At 32.5% G+C, this 23,440-nt stretch overlaps 2 protein-coding genes and 1 pseudogene across 2 annotated transcripts; 1 reads left to right on the top strand and 2 right to left on the bottom strand.

Annotated features, from left to right (window-relative positions):
• LOC104759440 lies at window positions 5,756-7,013 on the bottom strand (annotated as a pseudogene).
• LOC104756991 (probable UDP-3-O-acyl-N-acetylglucosamine deacetylase 2) lies at window positions 9,415-11,436 on the bottom strand. The gene is made up of 7 exons (XM_010479680.2): window positions 11,130-11,436; window positions 10,718-11,029; window positions 10,360-10,566; window positions 10,146-10,247; window positions 9,987-10,051; window positions 9,775-9,919; window positions 9,415-9,685 (listed from the first exon to the last, which is right to left on the bottom strand). The coding sequence occupies exons 1-7, from the start codon at window positions 11,238-11,240 to the stop codon at window positions 9,635-9,637; spliced, it is 993 nt and encodes a 330-aa protein (XP_010477982.1). The 5' UTR covers window positions 11,241-11,436; the 3' UTR covers window positions 9,415-9,634.
• Window positions 16,298-20,288, top strand: LOC104756992 (microtubule-associated protein 70-2). Its single transcript, XM_010479681.2, has 11 exons — window positions 16,298-16,758; window positions 16,851-16,936; window positions 17,443-17,508; window positions 17,605-17,775; window positions 17,875-18,045; window positions 18,129-18,284; window positions 18,390-18,536; window positions 18,652-18,723; window positions 18,808-19,356; window positions 19,454-19,641; window positions 19,737-20,288. Exons 1-11 carry the CDS (start codon window positions 16,485-16,487, stop codon window positions 19,777-19,779), a joined length of 1,923 nt encoding a protein of 640 aa, XP_010477983.1. The 5' UTR covers window positions 16,298-16,484; the 3' UTR covers window positions 19,780-20,288.

The raw sequence follows: 23,440 nt of genomic DNA on the forward strand, positions 1-23,440 counted from the left end.
AATGTATGGTGTAAAATCGGCTAAATCTTAGAAAGAACATCTCATCATACGTCTAATACAAAAATGGGTTTTTATTGTATATTGGGAATTGAAAATTTTGTCTTTGTTTAAGAGATTTTTAGAACGGTGCGAGTGTGAAGAAAGTGAAATGCGAGCAAAGGCGTGGGTTAAAATGTCCAAATCTTTTTTGGTTTACAATTACAGACAATCCAAGAATTTTGAATGGGAAGGAGTTTGATTAGTGAAATGCGGAGTAAAACCCGAAAACATGAAAATGGAGTAGTATCACGTAAGTTATCATAATAAGAAAACGTAATGTAACGTTTCACCCTTTTAATTCCCACTAATTATAACCGTCTGCTGCTTTTGTGTGTGTGTGTGTGTGTGAGTTTTCATAATCATAGTTGCATTGTACTAGTCTACTAGATTATATACATTTGTAAGCTTCTATTGGTTGTTTAAGCTTAGATATGCCTTTACATAACAAAATAATTATTCTTGACTTCAGTGTCTTTTGATGTGTTTGATAAATCCAGCGTCAGAGTCTTTGATGTTTCACTCTTTTGTATTTTGGAGAGCAAAAGCATTTTTTTAAAGGTATATTCTTTGAAAATGCAAATTTGCTTGTAGATACAAACGTAAAATATACTACTCTTTCGAATTCGATAGATATACTACAAGATTGTACAAAGATACTAAATAAAAGGGTTATAACTAGCATTTCAGTAAAGAAATCATACCAGAAAAGGTTCTTATATGACTTACACATATTGTATTATCGAGAAAAATATTTTATTAAGCCTGAAGTTATTATGTTGTTGATGGTTAATCGGACAACAGTTAGTCAGTTACAGTAGCTTCGACTAGGAAGGAGGATGGTAAGTGTCTCTTAATAAGTGGATGCATTTACAAACAGAGAATGTTAGGTACTGATGTGTAGAATTTATTACAACAACTCTTTCTTTAGTCTTTAGTTAGGCGCAGTTAATGTCTAATCTTACAGTGCAATGAGACTGATCGGCCTTGTTTGCCCCAAATAAGGGTTCCAAATCACCAGCCTCGACTTGTCCTCAGCGACGCATAACAGTAAGCCGTCGCAGTGATGCACTTTTGATATCTTGACTTGATTAAGCAAATCTACCTGCTTTATAGCCAAGTCTTCTCCTTCTTCTTCTTCTTCTTTTTCCTTTCTGCTGCGGAATTTTACTGAACAAACCTTTGAATCCATCGTCATAAACCCCAAAAACTGCTGCCTTGGCGCTGACACTTTACCCAAAACCCAATCTTTCGTTAAAGCGTTCCATAATTTGCAAGTGGATCTCACAGCTCCCAGAGATGTTATCGGAACCCTCGTCAGTATCTTCTCCCCTACCAATTTCGGTGGAATATCGCAGATCCTCGTCCTCTTCATTCTTCTTCCAACTGTTTAAAAGAAGCTACGCAATAGAAATTAGGGTTTTGTCTCTTTTTTTTTTTTTTTTTTTTTTTTTTNTTACAATTACAGAATGAATGAATGATACATTTTATTCTTATGTGGATAAGTATAGTCAATTTAGCAAAATCAGTTTCTTTCCATTTTTCCTTTTAGCATCTAGATTTCAATAATTAACTCTTTTTTTTTGCTACATCCCCAAAAGAAAAAAACACAGCAATTTTTTATGAATTAATTGGGGGTTCATATAAGGGGAGTTCTTAAATTTTTTTATGAATTAATTGTGTACTGTTTGGAATATAAGAACTCATGATCTCTTAGATAAAATTTTCTCTTTTATTGGTAAGTTCTTATTTTGGATCTCTTATTTTTGAAAATATTGTTTTTTAAAATTTTAAATAGAATAGAAGTGGTATAAATGTGTAAACATTTAAGATTTTATAAAAATAAAAAAAGATATTCCATTTTTATTAATTTTTAAACATACAAAACACAATAAAATATTAATACATATTAGTGCAATTCATAAATGGGAAAAATGATTAATTGCAATTTAGAAGTACAATTCATGGCCAAATAAAATCAAATTTGTCAAGCATACCAAAGGATATTACTACAAGCTAAATAGAACAAGAACAATGTACTCTTAAATTATACAATCATGTTGCCATCGATTATTTTTTAGCTAGTTTAAGCCAAGCATGCAGCAAAATTAAGCAGTGACCAATCAGACCCGAGATTAAAATGTGACCAAGCCAAGCCTGCAGCAAAAACAAACGGTGACCAAGACAAGCGTGCAACAAAATTAAAAAATGACCAATCCAAGCCAGCAGCAAATAAACCAATAACATCATACTTGAAGAGGAACATATATGCAAAAGAAGAAAACAAGAGTACCTGAAAGTGTATGGCTCCTTCTTTGTTGTTATCAGAAAAAGAACCAAACAATATGGATTCCGAGAAAAAGAAACAGAGGAAATATAAAACAGAACAAACAATGACTTGGTCTTACCTCATGTCTGGTTTCGCAGGGATCGAGGCAAAGCTTGCACCCTAGCTTATTTTTACAAGAAGCAAAACAAACATTCGCACACAAAGATCAAGAGTTCTGAGATCAGGACAGCCATAAGCTAAACTCATCGAATCCATCTCAACAGATGAAGCAAGACCAACCCTACAACGATATAACTCTTAAGCTGATTCCTGCACTTTCTTCAAATGGTCAACTGTGAGTAATAATATGGGATTACAGAAGACGCTTTAGCAAAATTTTAAATTTGTTAGCACGTACGTGAGCTTTTGTATCACCACATCATTCACATCATGTATTCCACTACTATAGTTTTATCGATAAAATTCACGATGACTAAAAAAGAGAGACAAAGACAACCATGTAATCCCTAATTAGTAAAATCATTTTAGCACTAAGTAAATAAAGGCTAAAGTCAACAAAGAAGAAAAGGCTTGACCATGTAGAGAAACAGAGCAAATGGATTTCAGAGATGCAATAAAACTGGTATAGAGCTAATACTGTTTTTTCGAACTGCTTCTGAACCAACTGGTTTCAGACTTTTAGCCAAAGACGAGCTGACACGTCGTCCCAATGTAACGCTCCTTCTCCAAAACAACAGCCATGTCTCTGATGAGGATATACATATCATTAGACCAAAAGCCACAATCAACTAGTACATTTTTCACAACACCAAAAGCCACAATCATCAATTCAAAGCTATATATGCAAATTATATACCTCAAGATCAGCACTTCTCTTCTAAGATATTTCTTAACTTTAGTCTCGAACTCAACATTGCTTTCCTGCATACAAATTTGAATCAAAGTCTCCAACTTTGCTAAAACCCAGAACTAATGAACTGTTAGAAATTGAAACACAACAAAGGTAGTACCTACTCAACAGGAGGCAAAACAAGATTGTTATCCTCTGAACTGAGCTCCATTTTGATCCTTATCACCTAAACAAATCATACAACTCAATTACAATTAAGAAAACCCATTAAATCCTGACTAATTCTGGTTAGCCCCCTGCCTCATTTATGGTTCACGATAGAACGAAAACAGCGGAAGATAGAGATAACTCTTAAAACATTTTTTAGGAACGAAACAAAGTTCAAATCGAAGAAGCCTTCACCTGAGATTATAGAGAACACGGCGCGGAGAAAGAATAACAAACGGCGGTGAAGCTATTTAGGTTTTTAGCAGATTCGATTCTAAACCCTTCCTCTGATTCCAGATCCTTGATTCCAAATTCCTTCCTTTATTGTTTCGAGAATTCGATCGCGAGAGAAAGAGAGAGAGGAAAACAAATAAAATCTAGGTTCCCAAATTTTCTTTTTCCTTTTGTATTATTCTATCGGCCAACAGAAAACAAACACGTATCGTCTCTTACAATAAACTAGATTCTGACCCTTGTATAGTCTAGTACAAAATGACGACCGGTTACATTGGTTGGTGATATGATGTAGATTATGTTACCTGGACACAGAAGTGTGGGAAAACTATGAATGTTTATATATTTATATATAGAGAGTATTGATTTCACTAGTTCATGAGTGTCTGCTTGATTTAGATTGATCCTCTTATACAAGACAAGAGTCTCCGGCTTTAGACAGAACAATACATATTATGTTCTCTAGTTCATCAGTGCCCGCTGAGGAACGATTCCTATGAATTTGATTTTTTGTTTTTAGTTTTAGTAATTTTTAAAATTTTAAAGGTAATTTTGTTTTTTTGGTAACATTTAATCAATCAAAAATAAACATACCCAACAGGCTTAATAAAGCCCAAACCAAAGCCCCCAAAACTTTCCTTAATATATGCCTATCCATCCCATCATTATTTCACAATTGCATATTTTTTATTTACTTTTGGTATATACTTTCATAACTTTTGTTTTCAAAAGGTTGTAACGTAATTTATGGGTTCCAATACCACTGTGATAAATTTATTTTCTCTCCATATGCATATGTAAGAATTCCCATGTGTACATAAAAATATACTAGGATTTATTAATCTAGACGATTTTCATTGTATTGCGCGCGAATGTAGTACAATTTGAGATTGAAAACAGAATAAACTAAAAAAAACTTTGAATTATCATCAAAGAAGCATCTCAAGCAACGATAACACAATATCAAAGAGGTCTATAGTAAAACCTCTAGTGTAAAAAATATAAAATTCGAGAAGGTAATAAGTTAATAATTTTTAAAAAGATTCCATGTCAAAAATTATCCCAATAATATCATAAATTAATAATCATATAAATTTACACACATATATATGTATATATGCTTTTATAATAATGGATCGTCTAATATTTTGAATTTTCTCCTAAAGTTCATATCTTTATAGATCTTTGGTGATTTTCGTAATCTTATAGATTCAGATTAGGTATAGCGATCTTTGTTGATAGATTAGGCATAGAGATCTTTATTGATAGAATCTTTTTTGATTTCCGTAATCCAGATTCTTAATCCAAATGTTTTCTAAATGTTTTTTTTCAGGATGATCCTGATGATAAATTTACTTTCTGGGATATCGAAGGTGTTCAAGTTCCCAGACGTCTTAACTGTCAACACGTTAAGCCAATGCTCATGCGTTTTTTGCACCTAAGAGGTATGCTCAATGACCTTTACATCTTGGGAGCTGTAGGCTTCTTAGAACCTTATCGCATCACCTCTAGGATCCATAATGCGTTATGGGATGAAGACATCCGTAAGAATTTTTTTTTTGTTTTGTATGTCTACATTTTTCTAGTAAATATATATTCATTCTTCCTCTTGATTTTCTTCCCAGAGGGTCGTGGAAATCAAGCAGCTGATAATTTTCTATGCGGATATGATATGAGCTCATATTGGGCAGCTATAAAGTAATTGATCACCATCACAGATCATGACCTGGAGTTTGGGATTGTATGGCGAGATAAGGAGGTATGATATTGTAATTCATATTTCTGAGATAAGTGCGGCTATAAAGTAATTCATATTTTTGAGGATGCGACATGGTGCAATTCTCAATTTGTTTGGTATATCTTGCAAGTGAACAAAGTGACTAGAACAATGTTTACAAGAAACAAATAAGGTACTTGACCATTTGAAGGAGGACAAGGAAGAAACAAGGCACTTAACCATCTCATGTACGAAAAGAAAGAATCTTCAACCATGATAAGAACAAGTGGCAAGATCGAGCAATTAAAAGGGGTAGAAAGATACATGAAAAAACTGAAATGTTTTAGATAATTAAGTAGAAACGAAAATGAGATGAACTCATCTGCAGATGAGTAGTCTTAAGATATGCAAGAAACAAAGATTAAGCATCTCTTTCTTTCCTTTTGTGCTGTTGGTTGAGTTGCACTAAACTTGGAAGATAAGAAGAAGAGCACACAAGTGGGGGACGATAAAGCTCTGGGACATACCCGGAACAAGGAGGTTCGTAAGGGTTTTTGGGAGCTACTCCAAGACTCACAGATTTGAAGTATCCATCTTCTCCAATGATAAAAGCAGTGTGGTAACGAACTGTCTTGGGACCCCTGGGTAGGTATCCGTCTATGTCGAACACCACATCGACTTTCTGTTCCTCGTCAATGAAGAAGGTCCCACCCGTATAATGGTCAAAGCGAACACCAGTGCGGGCAAATGGTCTCATTTCCACAGTCAAAAACTTGCTCCAGGAAACAGAGTTGGGCTCAATGCTAGTTGTAACCCAAATATGAACTATGTTACATGGAATACCAGAATCCTCGTCCTCCTGATATAGCAAAGCGAGCTGCTCTTCTCTAACACATGAGAGGGTCACAGTGTCCTCTAAACTCCAAGAGTGAAACGGAAGAGGCAGACGCGGTCCAAATATCTCTCTTGTAAAGTCAAAACAAAGCAAGAAATCTTCAACCTCATAGTCATCTACCACAAAATCTCCATTTTCCATGTATCCACCAGAACAGCCTGGTGCTAGTGTTGACTCATGAGCATAAAAGTAGGTATTTTCCCTTCACAGACACGCCGCCTTGATGAGACTCTATCTCCCAGTCGTGAGTGACCTCGAGAACCCTCCATGAACTGAAGTCGTAAATTTCGTACATGCAAACGCCTTTCTCGAAACAATCCAAAAACCTCAAGATTTTGTAGATACGGTTCATGTCGTATCCGAGAGCATAGCTGTCTAGCCTGTGGAAATCTGTTCTGGGGCTGATCCACCATTGTTGCAACAAATAAGGGTTCCAAACCACGAGCCTCGAGTGGTCCTTGGTGACGCATAACAATAACCCGTTGCAGTGATACACTTTAGACATCTCCACATGTTTAATCCTATCTATCTGCTTTATAGATATATCAACCAAGTCTTCCTCTTCCTTTTCATTGCTGCGGCAGAGATGGGATCTAATTGAACAAACCTTTGAATCCATCGTCATGAACCCTAAATAATTCTGCCTTGCCGCTGACGCTTTACCCAAAATCCAATTGTTGGTTAATGCGTTCCATAATTTTCAAGTGGACCGGACTGCTCCTAGAGATGTTATCGGAACCCTCGTGAGTATCTTCTCCCCTACCAAATGCGGTGGAAGATCGCGCATACTCTTCCCCTTCATTCTTCTTCTAACTCTTTTTTTTTCGGCTCTCATCATTGTTCAAACTGTTCGAAACAACACAGAAGCTACGCAATATCAATTAGGGTTTTGTCTTTTTTTTGGTGACAATAATATGTTAACTTAGGTTTCTTATTCTTTCCATTAATATACCCAACTTAATAAATAAATAAAAAAACAAATTCTTTCCATTTTTCTTTACTCCTTACATCTAGATTTCAGTAATTAACTTTGGTACAATGATATTTTTCATGTAAAAGTTGATCTAAGAGTTCTTGCGAAAGCTTCGATTGAAATGGCGGCATCGAACTCCACCACACCTTCTTCCGCTGTTATCAGTTCCTCTAAGCAGATTGACGTCCTATCATCGTCATCGATAATTACGACAGCTTCACTTATAATATCTGCCACGTTTCACTCTAACAATCTCAAATCTTCTGAACTGATGATTAGTTTGAGAATGTTATAATTTTGGTTTTGATCAACCATGTCTTAATCCGAACCATAAGGGTCCTGGCTAATTGCAAGTCCTTGATTTTATAGGCAATGCATTGTGATTGAATGTTATAATCTCATTGTCTCTCAATGCAATCTAGTTCCGAAACCATAAATTTAAGGACAAGACTATATGTAATGTAGAGTCTCTCTTGTTAATGTGATCAGAGTCGTTATGTCTGGCCATCAAACTTTCCAACGTAACACATAAGTAAGCCTTATTGTTAACAGGAAACTATATGCATTCTGTTTAAAACGTAACCTGGTTACTTTGGCCTCTGAAAATTATTTTCTGATTATGTGGTGTGTCAGAAATATGTAATAAACGATCAAGCGTAACACATAAGTAAGTCTTAACCATGCTTTTAACACATAAAATGTAGATGTAGTTTGTATTTGAATAATCCAGTGTTTTTATTTCTTTACATTAGTCTTAGAGCTCTTCATAACGGGATTGACAGGGGCGGATCTAGGATGATATTGTACTTAAATTATTTTCTGACTGAGCATTGCCAAATATAGTCTCCTAGCTCATTTGGTAGTTGTGTGATGTGCCACATCTTGTATAAGAGCATCTCCATAAGTTATTTTAGGGTGATGTCTAAGGATTTTCTTATAATTAATTTTAATAATATTTAAATAGTAAGTGTCAAGTATCAAAATAATGTTTTAAATGTTTATTTGGAGACATTTTTACTCATTTTAAGATAGTCTGAAAATACTATTCATTAAATAAAATTAACTTTAATTATAAAAAGAAACTTGGACACTCAACAAAAAATGACCAATGGAGATGGAGTGCCATGTTCGTTGCTGCCATAACACCTTTTTGTTATTCTTTCTTTGGTACATTTTTTTGTTTGGTTTGCCACGTTCATGTCCTTTTTTGTGCATTTTCAAATTTTCAAATTCTATTTTAGCTCAAATTTTAAGTCATCATTTTTAATAGTAAAGATTACATTTGAATTTTTAAAATATTGGTAAAATTAGTAATTTAGTAAACATTTATACTCTAATTTGTAATTCATTTCATATTTTAGAGTTTTAAACTTGTGTGATATATTTAGATATGTGAATTCAAATGATAAATTTTACATATAAATTACTTGTTTATTGTGATTTATAATGGAGAAATTTTGGAATTAGATTTTTCTATATATATCTATATATGTAGACCCATGATATGTTTTTCTTTTTTACACAAAAGACCCATGGTATGTAGATTAGTATATTTTAAACCAAAATAAATGATATTTTTAAAATTTTGATGACTTTTTGAATTTAGATATTTTAGATATATTAAATGATTCATGATGCATCAATTTTGATGACTTCATAATGTTTATTCTGTTTTAATTTCTGAAATTGCTTTCTCATCACATTGAAATCGCGCCAATGTAGTGCAATTTCAGATTGAAAGACAGAATTTAATCAATCAAAAATAAACATACATCATACTTAATAAAGCCAAAACCAATCCCCAAAATATTTAGAGATGAACCAGAAGAAATAGGTTGGAGTCAAACACAATTTGCCACACAAATAATCAAAAACCGGATAAAGTCATAAAACTGCCAACTTTGCATTTCTAATTTTGACAGCAACTACGCTCTGATTGGTAACTCATGCTCTGATTGGTAACATGAGTTATCATTGAGTTAAGTTGATTTATGAACTTAAATCAAAGATTATTCAACAATGTTGCCGATCAAAAACAAAATAAATTTTTTTGAAATTGAGATCAAGTTACAATGTGTTATATTTGATGAACAATTTTGAGTTATGTCATTTATAAAATTGTTAATTCAAAACATTATTCAACATTATGAAAATTTTCATATTAGCTATTAATTAAATATTACATACATTAATATCTACCACAAAAATGTCATCAGTCAAGAAATTTTGGTAAGATTAATATAAATCATATTCTTACAGCGATTTATTACATCATGCTTTTTTTACCATTTACATCAAATTACAATATTCTCTGCAACTCAACTTAACATAAACTAAAAAACAAACGAAGGTTGCATAAAGGATTAAACAAACAATTAAACAGAAAATATCAAAACTTATGCAGAATATGGTTCACAAGGAGCAAATACTCTTTAGTCAAGGGTGAGATGACGTGCTAAGTCAGTGTGCAGTGTATGACCCGCCTGCATTTGAAAGAGAAAAAAGCCTTTCTATTAGAAAACTGATCTCTTTAGATGTCAAGAAAACTAGAAAATGTTCAAAAACTATTTGCCTTATATGCGACTATGTGAGCCACGGGGAGTCCTCCATTTCCACCTCGTGCTAAAAGGGAGAGGTCACCAATTAGGTCAAGGATCTTATGTCGACATGCTTCATTATCAAACCGCAGAGGAGGGTTCATCCATCCATGCTTGGCACTGCATTAGTGATGGCTTCAGTTGAATATTATGTCCCTTTGGCCATTCAAAATGCAAGCTTATTTACCTACAAACGATGGCGGTATCCAGAGAACCTCCTTTAATGAGCCCTGCTTCACGCATGCGCTCCACCTACATACAAAACCCTCAGACACAGATGGTTGAAGAAGGAAAAGCAGTTTACTGATTCTAAAGCTCCTAAGCAACAACAATGGAACTAACCTACCTCTTCATAAACACAGAAGGTTCTTGATGGTGCGATATCCTTTGCAAAGGAAGACTCATGGATAGGTCTCCAAGAAAACCATTGGCAGCCTATAGCAGGCACCTATAAAGTTCATCATCATACACAACAGACCGAGTCAATAACAGTCTAAGCACAAGCAGAAAAAAGAAGTTTTTGTTCTCCTGTGTTCCTTAAAAATGCCATTAGACCGAACCTGTGGGAAGTCGATACCACAAGTGATCCGAGTCTCAAGAGCAGGAAATGCAGTAACAAAAGAATCGTTCTTGTAAACGTACACAGGCTTGTTCACATGTGCTACCATCTTCTCCACAGTTTCACCAACATGGTTTTGAGCCACGTTTATGCCAACTCCTTCTATCGCATCGACCCACTCTTTAGCTGATCCATCAAAAATAGGGACCTGTTCACTTGGTTAGTGTTCCCTACTACACTCATCTCATCCTATGGACCAAGTCTCTAAACCAATCTATAGCATACAAATCCAATCAAAGCAGTAACAGGAGACATTGATTCAACCTATGATTTACTCAAAATGTATTCAGGTAACAAACCTCGACTTCTTGATCATCTGAACTTTGGCTTTCGATTTGAATCCTGCAATTATCAACTCCCTTGGCCTCAAGAGCTGATAACAAATGCTCAACTGTTCGGATTTTGAGCTCATCTTTCAACAGCGTAGTGCAAAGAGGCGACTCCTGAGCAAATTCAATCGACGCAGGGATGATGACTCTGGATCGAAACTCGAAGTATCTACCAGCTCCGGCGATCTCCGGGATTAGCTTAACCGTCGAAATCTTACCGGAATGCAGAGTTTTCCCTTTCACCTCCACAGATCCCGCGAGAGTTTGCTGTAATCGTCCACTCTACGGTAACGAACCACAAGTGTTGAGAAAAACACTTATAATGATTCCAATAGATATATAAAAGTCGTATATACATGAAGGGTTAGCGAGAGAGGTGTACCGGATTCAAAGAGACTGCCGGCGACAACGACGACGCGGTGGAGGAGGACAATCGGATACAAGTGTTGAGAAACGACGGCTTAGTGGCTCGGACGGTGACGGAGAGTCTCATTGATTCGACGGCGGATTAGTTTTTAACTTTTATTAACCTAACCCAATAATTGATTTAACATTTAAGTACAGTGAGCTGCTAAACCGGGATTAAGAGTAAAGATTCACGTAACCGGATTATTGATTTCACTATTTAAGTAAAGCATGAGTTCTAAATCGGGATTAGTAAGTATGAGTAAGCATCTAAACCGGGATGGTGCAATGCTCAATTGAATAAAAAGAAGAACATGTGACAGGAGCAATTTTTAGATATCAGTTGACTAATAGAAACGAACTGAGAAATTGACTTGTAGTCTGATCTAATCATTTCTTTCTTTTGTTTACGTGACTCGTTTTTGTGATGACAAAATTAACATACGCTTAGGACAGATTATATTTGTAGATAAAAATCTACAAAAGAAAACAGTTGTATAATACAATTTATGAAATTCATATAAAACAATCTTATTATATAAACATTTGAAAGTTTTCAAAGTTAGTAATTCATATAATCGCGACACGTGTCAATTATATCGATAATATTTTGATATGTGTAAAAAGAAAATTTATTTAATAATTATAAGAAAATCAAAAAATCCTAAAAATAAAAAGATTACAATTAATATTTTTGAAAGTATATAAAACCAAAAGTAATATATTATATCACTAATTCTAATAGGAAAGTTATCTATTAAATTACTAATTTCAATAGAAAAATATGTGCGATTAATAAGGAAAATATGTGCAATTAATAAGGAAAATATTTGAAATTTAATTACAATTATTATTTATTATAACCATATAGTAAAAATAAAAATTTATACAGAAAAGTGATTAAAGTATAAAAAGGTTTAATGTGTTAAAATTAGTGATTGACATAATATAAGAAAAATAATTTTTTTAAGTTTTTCAATCGGTGAATGATTTGATAGTTAAATAAACATTGGTTTTCAAGGTTAGTAATTAATGTGATCGCAACACGTGTCATTAGTAATTAATGTGATCGCAACACGTGTCAATTTTAGCAATTAAAGATTTCGTAATGTGTTATACAAAAGCTTTGTTTTAACTTATTTGTAAATTATAAAAAATTAAAAATTTAAAAAATTTAATAAATATAAAAAGATAGTTCACATATGTATATAAAAATAATATTAATTCTAATTTTAAATTACTAATTCTATAAGAAAAAGAATTAAGAAAATTTTACAATTAATTACTATAATACCATAATTAAAGAAATTATACTGTCAATTATTAATCCTAAAATAAAAAGGATTGTACATATTCACCTTTACATAAACAAATAATTTTCTCATGATAACGTTTTTGAATTTTTGATTAATTTATGTTTATGTTAGTATAGATTTATTTAAAATTAGTTGGACAAGTAGTAAAACTATTACATATGAGATTACAAAATATGAAATAAATATATTTAAGATATTATTACTTTTTAAAATATGAGATAAAATCAGTTTTCAGTTTTTTTTTGAGAATTATGTTTTATTAATTTTTAGTTTTTTAAAAAAATTATTAAGTAAGATATAAATTTGTTATAATGCACATTTTTCTTGATATGAAAATTATAAATGTTACTCATTGGGATTGAGTGCATAGAATTAAAATCTAGTTTTATTATCATGTAAAATACAAAAAATTGTATTGCAAGATGGAGTGTGTGAACTCTAAATCGAGTTAAAAAAATCAAATGAAAAAAAATTAATATTTTGAATAAAATTTTAAATATTTTTTTTATATCTGCGTTAATACGCGGGCCTAATCTAGTATTCATATAAACTGTATTATGTAGATTATGATTTATGACCATGAATGGTTATTAGTTTTTAAATAGTTTTTAGATTACAGTTTTTGGTTTTTGAATTTTGGATTTTAGTTATTGGTTTTTAGATTTTAACAAAATAAAAGAAATAATATATAAATAAAAAAATTTATATAGGAAAGGTGAAAAACTCACCTAAGATGGTTTTTAGGTTATTAATGAAAATTGTTAAAATCTTGTGAAAAAAAAAATTGTTAAAATCTTCTTAAAATCAGATTTCCTAGATTTTAGGAAAACCATTTTTACAAAATCTTAAATGGATGAAAAAGGAGATTCTCAAAAACAAAAACCAAAAACTATAAACATTCAAGGCCTATATTTACAACTACTGATTTCAAAATAATCAAATTTACACATCTGTAATAACAATTAATTTACAAATACAAGAAACAAATAACCAAAACCTGTAATTTTTTTAAAAACATATATCTTACAATAAATAAATATAAAAAAAAAACTTGATGATAAAAAATATCACTAAATACAAAAACAAATTGTCCAGATTAATAAATCCTAGTATATTTTTATAAAAATGGGAATTCTTTTTTTTTTTTTTTGAAAAAGAAAAATGGGAATTCTTACATATGCATATGCAGAGAAAATAAATTTTAATCACAGTGGTATTAGAATGGAACCTATAAATTACGTTACAAACCTATTGAAAACAAAAGTTAAGAAGTATATACCAAAAGTAAATATATAATATGCGTTGTGAAATAATGATAGGATGGATGGGCATATATTGAGGAGTGGTATTAGGATCAAAGTCTCACAAGACTGCCTCCACTCATTGTTTGATTCTTCAAGGCATAGCAAAGAAGTGGCACATGGGTGCACGCAGCTTTCTTCCCTTTGCTTCCCCCTTTTTCCCCTTTTTCATCTTTATTTTATTCTTTCCTTTCAAATCATTTGGTGACGAGTGACGACGTTGCGGTAAAATATGGACCGCTTTTATCTGTTAACTACTATCTAACAAATAGTTAGCGTACCTAAAAAATAATGGTTACAAGAAACAGTAACGAATCTGCGGTATACAAAAACTAAGTACGTGGCCGGCGGTACAAAAGATTATCTTATGCACGGGGTCATAATTACATTCGAATCCACCACTATATTATGCATGCCATCCATTTAACAATCGTACCCATCACACTATAACGACTACGGACTATTATGAAACAATAACAAGGTGAGATAAAAAGACATGCACATAAAATATACTGAGTTCAGTGTGTTCTAATATTTTCTGTCTCTAAAACGTAAGAGAATAGTTCTCATTTTGAGTAATCGATCGTTCATCTCATTCTCTCCCTATCTAATTAAATGATGCCCAAAATGTTGTATTCATGAGAAAGTACCTCTCTCGAGTTTAGCGTTCCAAAACATATGGTACTAAAGTAGTCTACATGTCAGTATTTTGCATGAGTCATAATGTGTTCGGTGCAGTGCGGCTAGTTATTTTAGCTACTACACGCCATAAAAAACCACACGTTTGGTTATGTATATGTAACGATGCTTTAAGTATTCCTTTTTTTTAATTTTAAATATGTGTATATGGTGTCGCAATTACATTTTGATGTGTACACAAAATTGCGATGATACTTGAAAACAAAACAAGCCTTCTCGCGTATAACTCTATATAGCTAGCAATAGTTTAGGAAAATATCAATTGAGTTTAGTCTGATCGTTATGTCCGTTACTTTGAATTGTAAAACCCATATATCATATTAATAGATCTACAGTTTATCGACAGGTCTCTCGTTGTAATGCCAAGCATGTGAGAGAGAGAGAGAGTACGGAACAACTAATTTTAATAAAATGATCGGTTAAGTAAGATTTCAGATTTTCCGACTGAGGAATATCAAATTGTATAAGCTGCTTAATGTGTACTTCTTCTATCTGGGAAAAAGGACAAAAGTATATTTTTCTTTTTTAATTTTTTTTCTGCAAAATCGAAGAAAAAGTTTCAGACATTATCCTGTTTTTATATATTTAACTAGAAAACCATCTTGATTTAATAAAATAACTACTCCATCTTGCTTGTATTTAATCTGCAATTTGAACTATTCACATATATAACTTGCATTTCACAACTATACTAATATCACTTAAGCAATTTCTTTTGTTAATGAACTTAAAACAATGTTTAAAACACTAAATTCTACTTAATGATTTAATGTTTCAATGTCACAAATGTAAACATGTTTTCTAATTCTAATATATTTATGAAAATAATCATATACAGTATATAGCTCTTGATTCCAAACTTAAGGCTAATGGAGTATTAATCTGAAGTGATCTTTTACGAATAGGATTCTAAAATAAGAGTAGGTTTAGGTGTTAAAATTCATATACTTTTCTTATCGATGTCCATTAATTTTTTTAGAAAAAGGGTTTAGAAGTTAGAACCAAACCAACCTTACTTGAGAAAAAAGAGAAGAAGCATTATCCCTCGAAAAGAGAAAAAGGCACACAACAGATATTTGGGACATCGAACATTTTCCCTCTTTTCATGCGCAAAGCATCTAAATCCTAATCTTCTTCACTAATTACTAATTATACCTTTTTCTCTTACTAATAATCAGACAATTGAACATTTTGGACCAAGTCAACATATTTTATCCATAATAATCAATTATGAATTATCAAAAGTTAAACACATACTAGTATCTAACCATATTAGGAATACAAAATTTGCCTATATGGCTATATATGAATTATTTTCTCCAAAGAGAATGTACAAAGACAAAGTGATTGACATCAAATACTTAATAAATAGTAAACAAAATTCACATATTTTATCCATAATAACCAATTATGGCTATATATGAATTATTTTCTCCAAAGAGAATGTACAAATACAAAGTGATTGACAGCAAATACTTCATAAATAGTCAAAAAATAAAATCAACTAATTTTCTGCTACACAAAAACTCAGATTTATTTTTAATATTACTTTGTATGAATTTTTTTTATAATACAGTTTACACAATAAGAATTAACTTATTTATTTATATAGTTAATAATGCTAACAATAGATCAGGCAACACAATATACTGTAAGATACTAAAAGAAAAATAGTAGAAAACATAGGACTAAACTAATACTAATAAATTCTCTAATCTGATTAGTGACTACTACTAAATTAGTTAATTGACTAATCAGAAAAGGTAACATGTTTAAGTGTTTAAAGAAGGAGATCATGGTTTAATTAATTACAAATCTTGCGTCATCCCTCTCTCTCGCTGTCTTGTCAAATCTATTAGACCGAGAGAGAGAGAGAGAGAGAAAACAACTGTAACAGCATTTATATAATCTCTCTCTCTCTCTCTCACTTGAGAGTTCTTTCTCAAACAATCTCAAATCGCATTTGGGATTTGCAAAGTGTTCGTGTGGTTATCTAAAAAGCATCAGATCTGAGAGATGTCGGATGTTTCCGGTGACGGAGATGTATCGGCGACGGTTAATGAGCATCATTCTACACAACCTCCGGTTTCGAATGCGACGTATCCGTCACTGACGGTGTCGGCGTCTTACAAAGAGAGCAGCGGAGGCGGCGGAGGTAAAAGCAGCTCGTCGAAGCGGAGACCAATTAGGCCGAGCTTCGACGCTGCGGCTGATAATGAGTTTATTACTTTGCTTCATGGCTCGGATCCAGTTAAAGTGGAGCTTAATCGACTAGAGAATGATGTTAGAGGTTCGATAATGCTGCTCGATCTACTTTGATTTTTTTAGTTGTATTTTGTGTCGATTCGATTTCTTAAAAACAATCTATTTGGGATGAAACAGATAAGGATCGGGAGTTAGGAGAAGCACACGCTGAGATCAAAGCTCTTAGGTTGTCTGAGAGACAAAGAGAGAAAGCTGTTGAAGAGGTTTTGTGTCTGAAATATTTTTCTTTTTCTTGTCTGAAGATTATTTTTCACATTTTAGCAAATTGTTAAGGGAAGTTTAATCAATCATGTATCGATGATTTGGTAAATTCACTCCATTTTGGTTCAACCAATTAATAATGGGTTGATAAATTTTCACTCATTTTAGCAAATTCTTCAGGGAAGATTATTTAATCTCTCTTTTTTTGGTTCAATCCACATCTGTGAGTTTTGTGGTCAGATTTATTTGACCACAAGTTTATATAAGTTTCCTTGTTAGTTGAAGAAATTATTTGTATATGGGTTCAGGTGCATTTATCGCAATGTGGTATTAGGGTAATGTGGTTAGTTTTGATCGATTATTACACCATGTGCTTGATCTTGACTTTTTAAGTTTTAATTTGTACACATGACTTTTTTAGGTCTAATGTAGTTGCAAGTGAGTTTACATGCTTCTTGTGGATTGACTTTCCCCTATTATGTTTTTGTTTGTTTGTTTGTAATATTAGCTTACTGAGGAGCTTACTAAATTGGATGAGAAGCTCAAGTTGACTGAATCCATTCTCCAAAGCAAAGTATTGCTCAATGATCCTTTCTTGGTTCGATTTTTTATGTTCACCTTTCAGTTCTTATGCTAATAATAAAGACATTTGATGTCAATTGTGTTGCAGAATCTAGAAATCAAGAAAATCAATGAGGAAAAGAAAGCATCAATGGCTGCTCAGTTTGCTGCTGAAGCTACCTTAAGAAGGGTCCATGCTGCTCAAAAAGATGATGACATGCCTCCAATTGAAGCCATCCTTGCTCCGTTAGAAGCTGAGCTTAAGCTTGCACGATCAGAGGTATTTGCATTGCCGTTTTTAAGTCTAGTTGCTTGCTGTCTAGTGTCTACATTCATATGGAATATTGAATACTTCTGAGGTCATTGTATATCTGTATAGATTGGAAAGCTTCAAGAAGATAACAGGGCTTTGGACCGTCTGACTAAGTCAAAGGAAGCTGCCTTACTTGAAGCTGAGAGGACCGTTGAAGCTGCCATGGCAAAAGCCGCTATGGTTGATGATCTTCAAAATAAAAACCAGGAGTTAATGAAACAAATAGAAATCTGTCAGGTTCTGTAGTTACCATCTTAATCTATGTATATGCCATAACATGCCGTTGCCAACAATCTGATTAAATTTGTTTTATGGTTTAGGAAGAAAACAAAATTCTAGACAGAATGCACAGGCAGAAGGTAGCTGAAGTGGAAAAGCTTACTCAGACAGTACGAGAACTGGAAGAGGCTGTTCTTGCAGGTGGTGCTGCTGCAAATGCCGTGAGGGATTACCAGAGGAAGTTTCAAGAGATGAATGTAACTAAACACACTTCACACAAGAGTCATAGAGTCTCTAGTTTCTTGTCACAACGTTTGCCCAATGAATACTGATGAAGGAATTATTCTTGCTGTGTCTTTCAGGAAGAACGGAAAACTCTTGACCGGGAGCTTGCACGTGCGAAGGTCACAGCAAACAGAGTTGCCACGGTGGTAGCAAATGAGTGGAAAGATGGTAATGATAAAGTGATGCCTGTGAAGCAATGGCTTGAAGAACGAAGGTTTCTACAGGTTTACTTTTTATATGATGGCCCCTCTCTTAGAATCTTAGGATGCAAAATTATTTACAGTGAGCAATGCCCATCCATATCTACATTCTCATTTCTAGATTCTTAACTTTTTGCAGGGAGAAATGCAGCAACTTCGTGATAAGCTTGCCATAACAGATCGAGCTGCTAAGTCTGAAGCACAGTTAAAAGTAATCGATCTTATACATTAGCTAGCTTCTCTCAGGGTTTTTCACAGAACAAGGAAGTAAAAGTGTTGTTTTTGCAATTACCAGGAAAAGTTTCAACTGAGGCTTAGAGTGCTTGAGGAGACACTTCGAGGAACTTCAAGCATCAGCACCAGGAACACACCGGAGGCAAGAAGCATGAGTAATGGACCTTCTCGTAGGCAGTCGCTTGGTGGAGCTGAAAACTTACAAAAGTTTCCATCAAACGGTGCTTTATTAAAGAAAACTCCATCTTCTCAGATGAGGCATTCCTTGTCTATTAATTCAACTTCGGTGTTAAAGAATGCTAAAGGAACATCTAAGTCGTTTGATGGAGGCACAAGATCCTTGGATAGGGGCAAAGCACTTGTAAACGGACCTGGGAATTATTCCTTCAACAAGGCTACTGATGACTCTAACTCTAAGGAAGCAGAGTCAGGTAATGGGTGGAAAGAAAATTCAGAGGAGAAGCCACAAAGTGAAGAGCCTGCAGCAGCAGCAACTGAGGACAGTGTCCCAGGTGTCTTGTATGATTTACTACAGAAAGAAGTTGTCTCTTTGAGGAAAGCTTCTCATGAAAAGGATCAAAGCCTCAAAGACAAAGATGATGCTATCGAGGTAACAATTCTATGTCTTTATGCCATAACAATCTGTTTAAAGAAAAACTTGCTTGTTGTAAACGGATGAAGTAATGATGATTTGAGGTTTTTTGTAGATGCTAGCAAAGAAGGTGGAAACATTAACAAAGGCAATGGAGGTTGAAGCGAAGAAGATGAGAAGGGAAGTATCTGCGATGGAGAAAGAAGTAGCTGCAATGCGTGTGGAGAAAGATCAGGACATCAGAGCCAAAAGGTTTTCCAATATTAAGACCCCATCCAACACTGCGCAGATTCTTGCTGGAAGGTAATAAATTATATCTATCTCTAGCTATATAATTCCCAGAGTTTTAGTTCATAATATGGTATTCAAACAAAGTTTGATGTTTTGGATTTGCACAGAGCTGCTGGACGAAGTGGAGGGTTAACGAAAAGTACTCAGTGAGGGGAGAATCCAGATAATAACAAGTAAAAGAATGTCCTACTAGGCTCTTGTTATTAAGCTGTTTTAACCTTATATATTATGCTTTTACTTTGTTTTTTTTTCTTTTTACCTCATGTGATTGGTTGTATTATCATATATAACTTAGCATGCTGATATTCCCATCCTCAACCCTATAACCTAGTAAAAAAGATAAGAAAAGAGAGAGTGAGAGTTTGTGACATAGATTTGGTGTTAAAGTGGGGGTTAGAGGAAGGAGAAGAAAAGCCGAGGAAGAGAGAGAGAGAGAGAGATGTGACATTTTGGCTAACATTTTCGTCTCTCCTTTTTTCGGAAATCGGAAGTTAGTGTGTTTGGGTGTATAGGGTTAGAGAGAGCTGTGGTGGTATTGGCTTCTCTGAGTTTGTGTACCTCTGATTCCTTATTTGTTTGTTACTCTATTGCACTCTTTGTGTGATTTATTCGTTTGTATTTTGGGTTTGCTGATATATGATATATGATTTTTATATTCAGATCTTGAAGCCTAACTAACTAGTATCTCTTTCTTTGGTATACAAAGATAAAATGGATTCCCTATACGTTGCATGACATCATTGGCTGGAAACAAAAATGGAAATATATATAGTAGGTGAACATGCTCAGGATGTTGCAGAATTATATGGTTTTACAAAATTATAGATCATTTTCTGATCATTTAAAAATTGATTTGGAGGTTCTTCAATCTTCATCGTCGACAATTAAACGAATTAGCCTAGGCTACAACAAAATAACAAATATTTGGATTTTTTTCCCTCGTTGGAAAGAAGTCAAGAACTGATACTGATGTAACAAAATATTTTTTTTTTTTTATTTTATATTAATCTATATAATAATAACAATCTGAAAAATGCCAACAGTTGCGATTTTTCGTCGTACCTTTTCATAAAAAATATATATATTTTTTTTAAAGAAAAATTCAACGGTTGCATCTCTTAAAAAGTTGCGTCTGTTAAATGTAGAATTGTGTCTCTTACAAACAGTTGTGTCTATTCAAATGTTCACATCTTTATAAATTTATATATAAGTGACTTCTCATCATTGTATTCAAATTTTCTTTATTTTATATTTTCGACAGTAACTTTTTACAGTTGCATCTCTCTAAAAAATTGTGTCTGTTGAATATAGAGTTGTGTCTTTTACAAACAGTTTGTGTCTGTTCACATCATTAGAAATCTATATATTTGTCGTATCTTTTTGTAAAAAATATATTTTTTTGACAGAAAAATTTAATGGTTGTATCTCTTTAAAAAGTTACGTCTTAAATGAAGAGTTGTGTCTCTTACAAACAGTTGTATCTATTCAAATGTTCACTTTTTTATAAATTTATATATAAGTGACTTCTCATCATTGTATTCAAATTTTCTTTATTTTATATTTTGGACAGTAAATTTTTACAGTTGCGTCTCTCTAAAAAGTTGTGTCTATTGAATATAGAGTTGTGTCTTTTACAAACAGTAGTGTCTGTTCACATCTTTAGAAATCTATATATAAATAACTTCTCATCATTGTATTCAAATTTTCTTTATATTTGCATTAGTTAAAAGAGAATTTGTTGGAAATGATGTCTCATCACTGTGAAAAAATTATTTCAGTTTGATATATTTTGTTGATCGTTGTAATATTTAATTATATTCAGTCCCTAAGTATACAACCATCTATTTATCAAAGGTTATCATTCTATTGGTATGAATCCAAAACAAAAATTTTGTTTTTAGCTGTTAAAAATTGTGGTTCAAGTTGGTTTTTCAGAAAATAAGAGCATCTTGGCTCGTATATGTTTGCTTATTTTTTTGTCACAAGTATATATTTGTCTACTCCATGCTTTTTGATTAGAAAACTAATTGTATTATAGAAAACAAAATGGATTTCTATATTTCTATTTAAAAAAAAATATCTGATTATGAAATATCAAGGTAAAAATAAAAATAAAAGATCACAGTTTGTTCTATTATATTTTCTACTGTTGGGAATATTCAGTTTATTGGGAGATGGAAAACTGGTGATCAACAGAAAGATTGATGGTTGAGATGATTGTCCAATAAACTATCTTGACGACAAAGACTTATCTACAACTTTGAGAATTTGTATATTTAGTTCTAGTCATAATACACTCAAATTGAAATCTTAACAACAAAAGATACTGAATATGAAATATTATAAAAGTTTGAAAAGGTTTGGATTTTGACTACCAAAAAGAAATAGGAGCATGTGGAAGCAATGAACCTGGCCGTCCTTGGCCGACCATCTTCCTTAGACGCGCACATTGTGATGCTACATCATACACCTAAATATTATTGTTAAAGATTATAACTATTATTGTTCCCCTCTAATATTTATTNAAATTTTCTTTATTTTATATTTTGGACAGTAAATTTTTACAGTTGCGTCTCTCTAAAAAGTTGTGTCTATTGAATATAGAGTTGTGTCTTTTACAAACAGTAGTGTCTGTTCACATCTTTAGAAATCTATATATAAATAACTTCTCATCATTGTATTCAAATTTTCTTTATATTTGCATTAGTTAAAAGAGAATTTGTTGGAAATGATGTCTCATCACTGTGAAAAAATTATTTCAGTTTGATATATTTTGTTGATCGTTGTAATATTTAATTATATTCAGTCCCTAAGTATACAACCATCTATTTATCAAAGGTTATCATTCTATTGGTATGAATCCAAAACAAAAATTTTGTTTTTAGCTGTTAAAAATTGTGGTTCAAGTTGGTTTTTCAGAAAATAAGAGCATCTTGGCTCGTATATGTTTGCTTATTTTTTTGTCACAAGTATATATTTGTCTACTCCATGCTTTTTGATTAGAAAACTAATTGTATTATAGAAAACAAAATGGATTTCTATATTTCTATTTAAAAAAAAATATCTGATTATGAAATATCAAGGTAAAAATAAAAATAAAATATCACAGTTTGTTCTATTATATTTTCTACTGTTGGGAATATTCAGTTTATTGGGAGATGGAAAACTGGTGATCAACAGAAAGATTGATGGTTGAGATGATTGTCCAATAAACTATCTTGACGACAAAGACTTATCTACAACTTTGAGAATTTGTATATTTAGTTCTAGTCATAATACACTCAAATTGAAATCTTAACAACAAAAGATACTGAATATGAAATATTATAAAAGTTTGAAAAGGTTTGGATTTTGACTACCAAAAAGAAATAGGAGCATGTGGAAGCAATGAACCTGGCCGTCCTTGGCCGACCATCTTCCTTAGACGCGCACATTGTGATGCTACATCATACACCTAAATATTATTGTTAAAGATTATAACTATTATTGTTCCCCTCTAATATTTATTATATTATTTATTTATGTGTGACTCGGAATAATTAACCAACATCTTACGCGGAAAAAAATAAGTAGTAAGTACATTCAATATTAGATTAACCATATATTTATATATATATATATATAATCTATTATAATTGCCAAAATATTTAATGACTATAAGTTGTTTTACATAAAAATATGTTTCATCTATGAAACGATAGTTGTTTGTATACAATACTGCCTTTATGAAAATAGATGTATTCTTTTTTTATATGAATATATAACTGAGTTTTGATTCAAATAAATAAAATATGTTATAATTTTCTGTTTT

This window comes from Camelina sativa, chromosome 17, assembly GCF_000633955.1.
Source record: "Camelina sativa cultivar DH55 chromosome 17, Cs, whole genome shotgun sequence".
Taxonomy (NCBI): domain Eukaryota; kingdom Viridiplantae; phylum Streptophyta; class Magnoliopsida; order Brassicales; family Brassicaceae; genus Camelina; species Camelina sativa.

Bases quoted from the DNA above. Each gene is read 5' to 3' on its own strand.
- LOC104756991 (XM_010479680.2), bottom strand. From the start codon at position 11,240: ATGAGACTCTCCGTCACCGTCCGAGCCACTAAGCCGTCGTTTCTCAAC. The intron at 10,567-10,717 runs GTTTGTTACCTG...CCAAGTGAACAG, and splicing joins CAGATGATCAAGAAGTCGAG to GTCCCTATTTTTGATGGATC. The intron at 9,920-9,986 runs GTAAATAAGCTT...TCACTAATGCAG, and splicing joins GATACCGCCATCGTTTGTAG to TGCCAAGCATGGATGGATGA.
- LOC104756992 (XM_010479681.2), top strand. From the start codon at position 16,485: ATGTCGGATGTTTCCGGTGACGGAGATGTATCGGCGACGGTTAATGAG. The intron at 17,509-17,604 runs GTATTGCTCAAT...ATTGTGTTGCAG, and splicing joins AATCCATTCTCCAAAGCAAA to AATCTAGAAATCAAGAAAAT. The intron at 18,285-18,389 runs GTAACTAAACAC...TGTGTCTTTCAG, and splicing joins GGAAGTTTCAAGAGATGAAT to GAAGAACGGAAAACTCTTGA.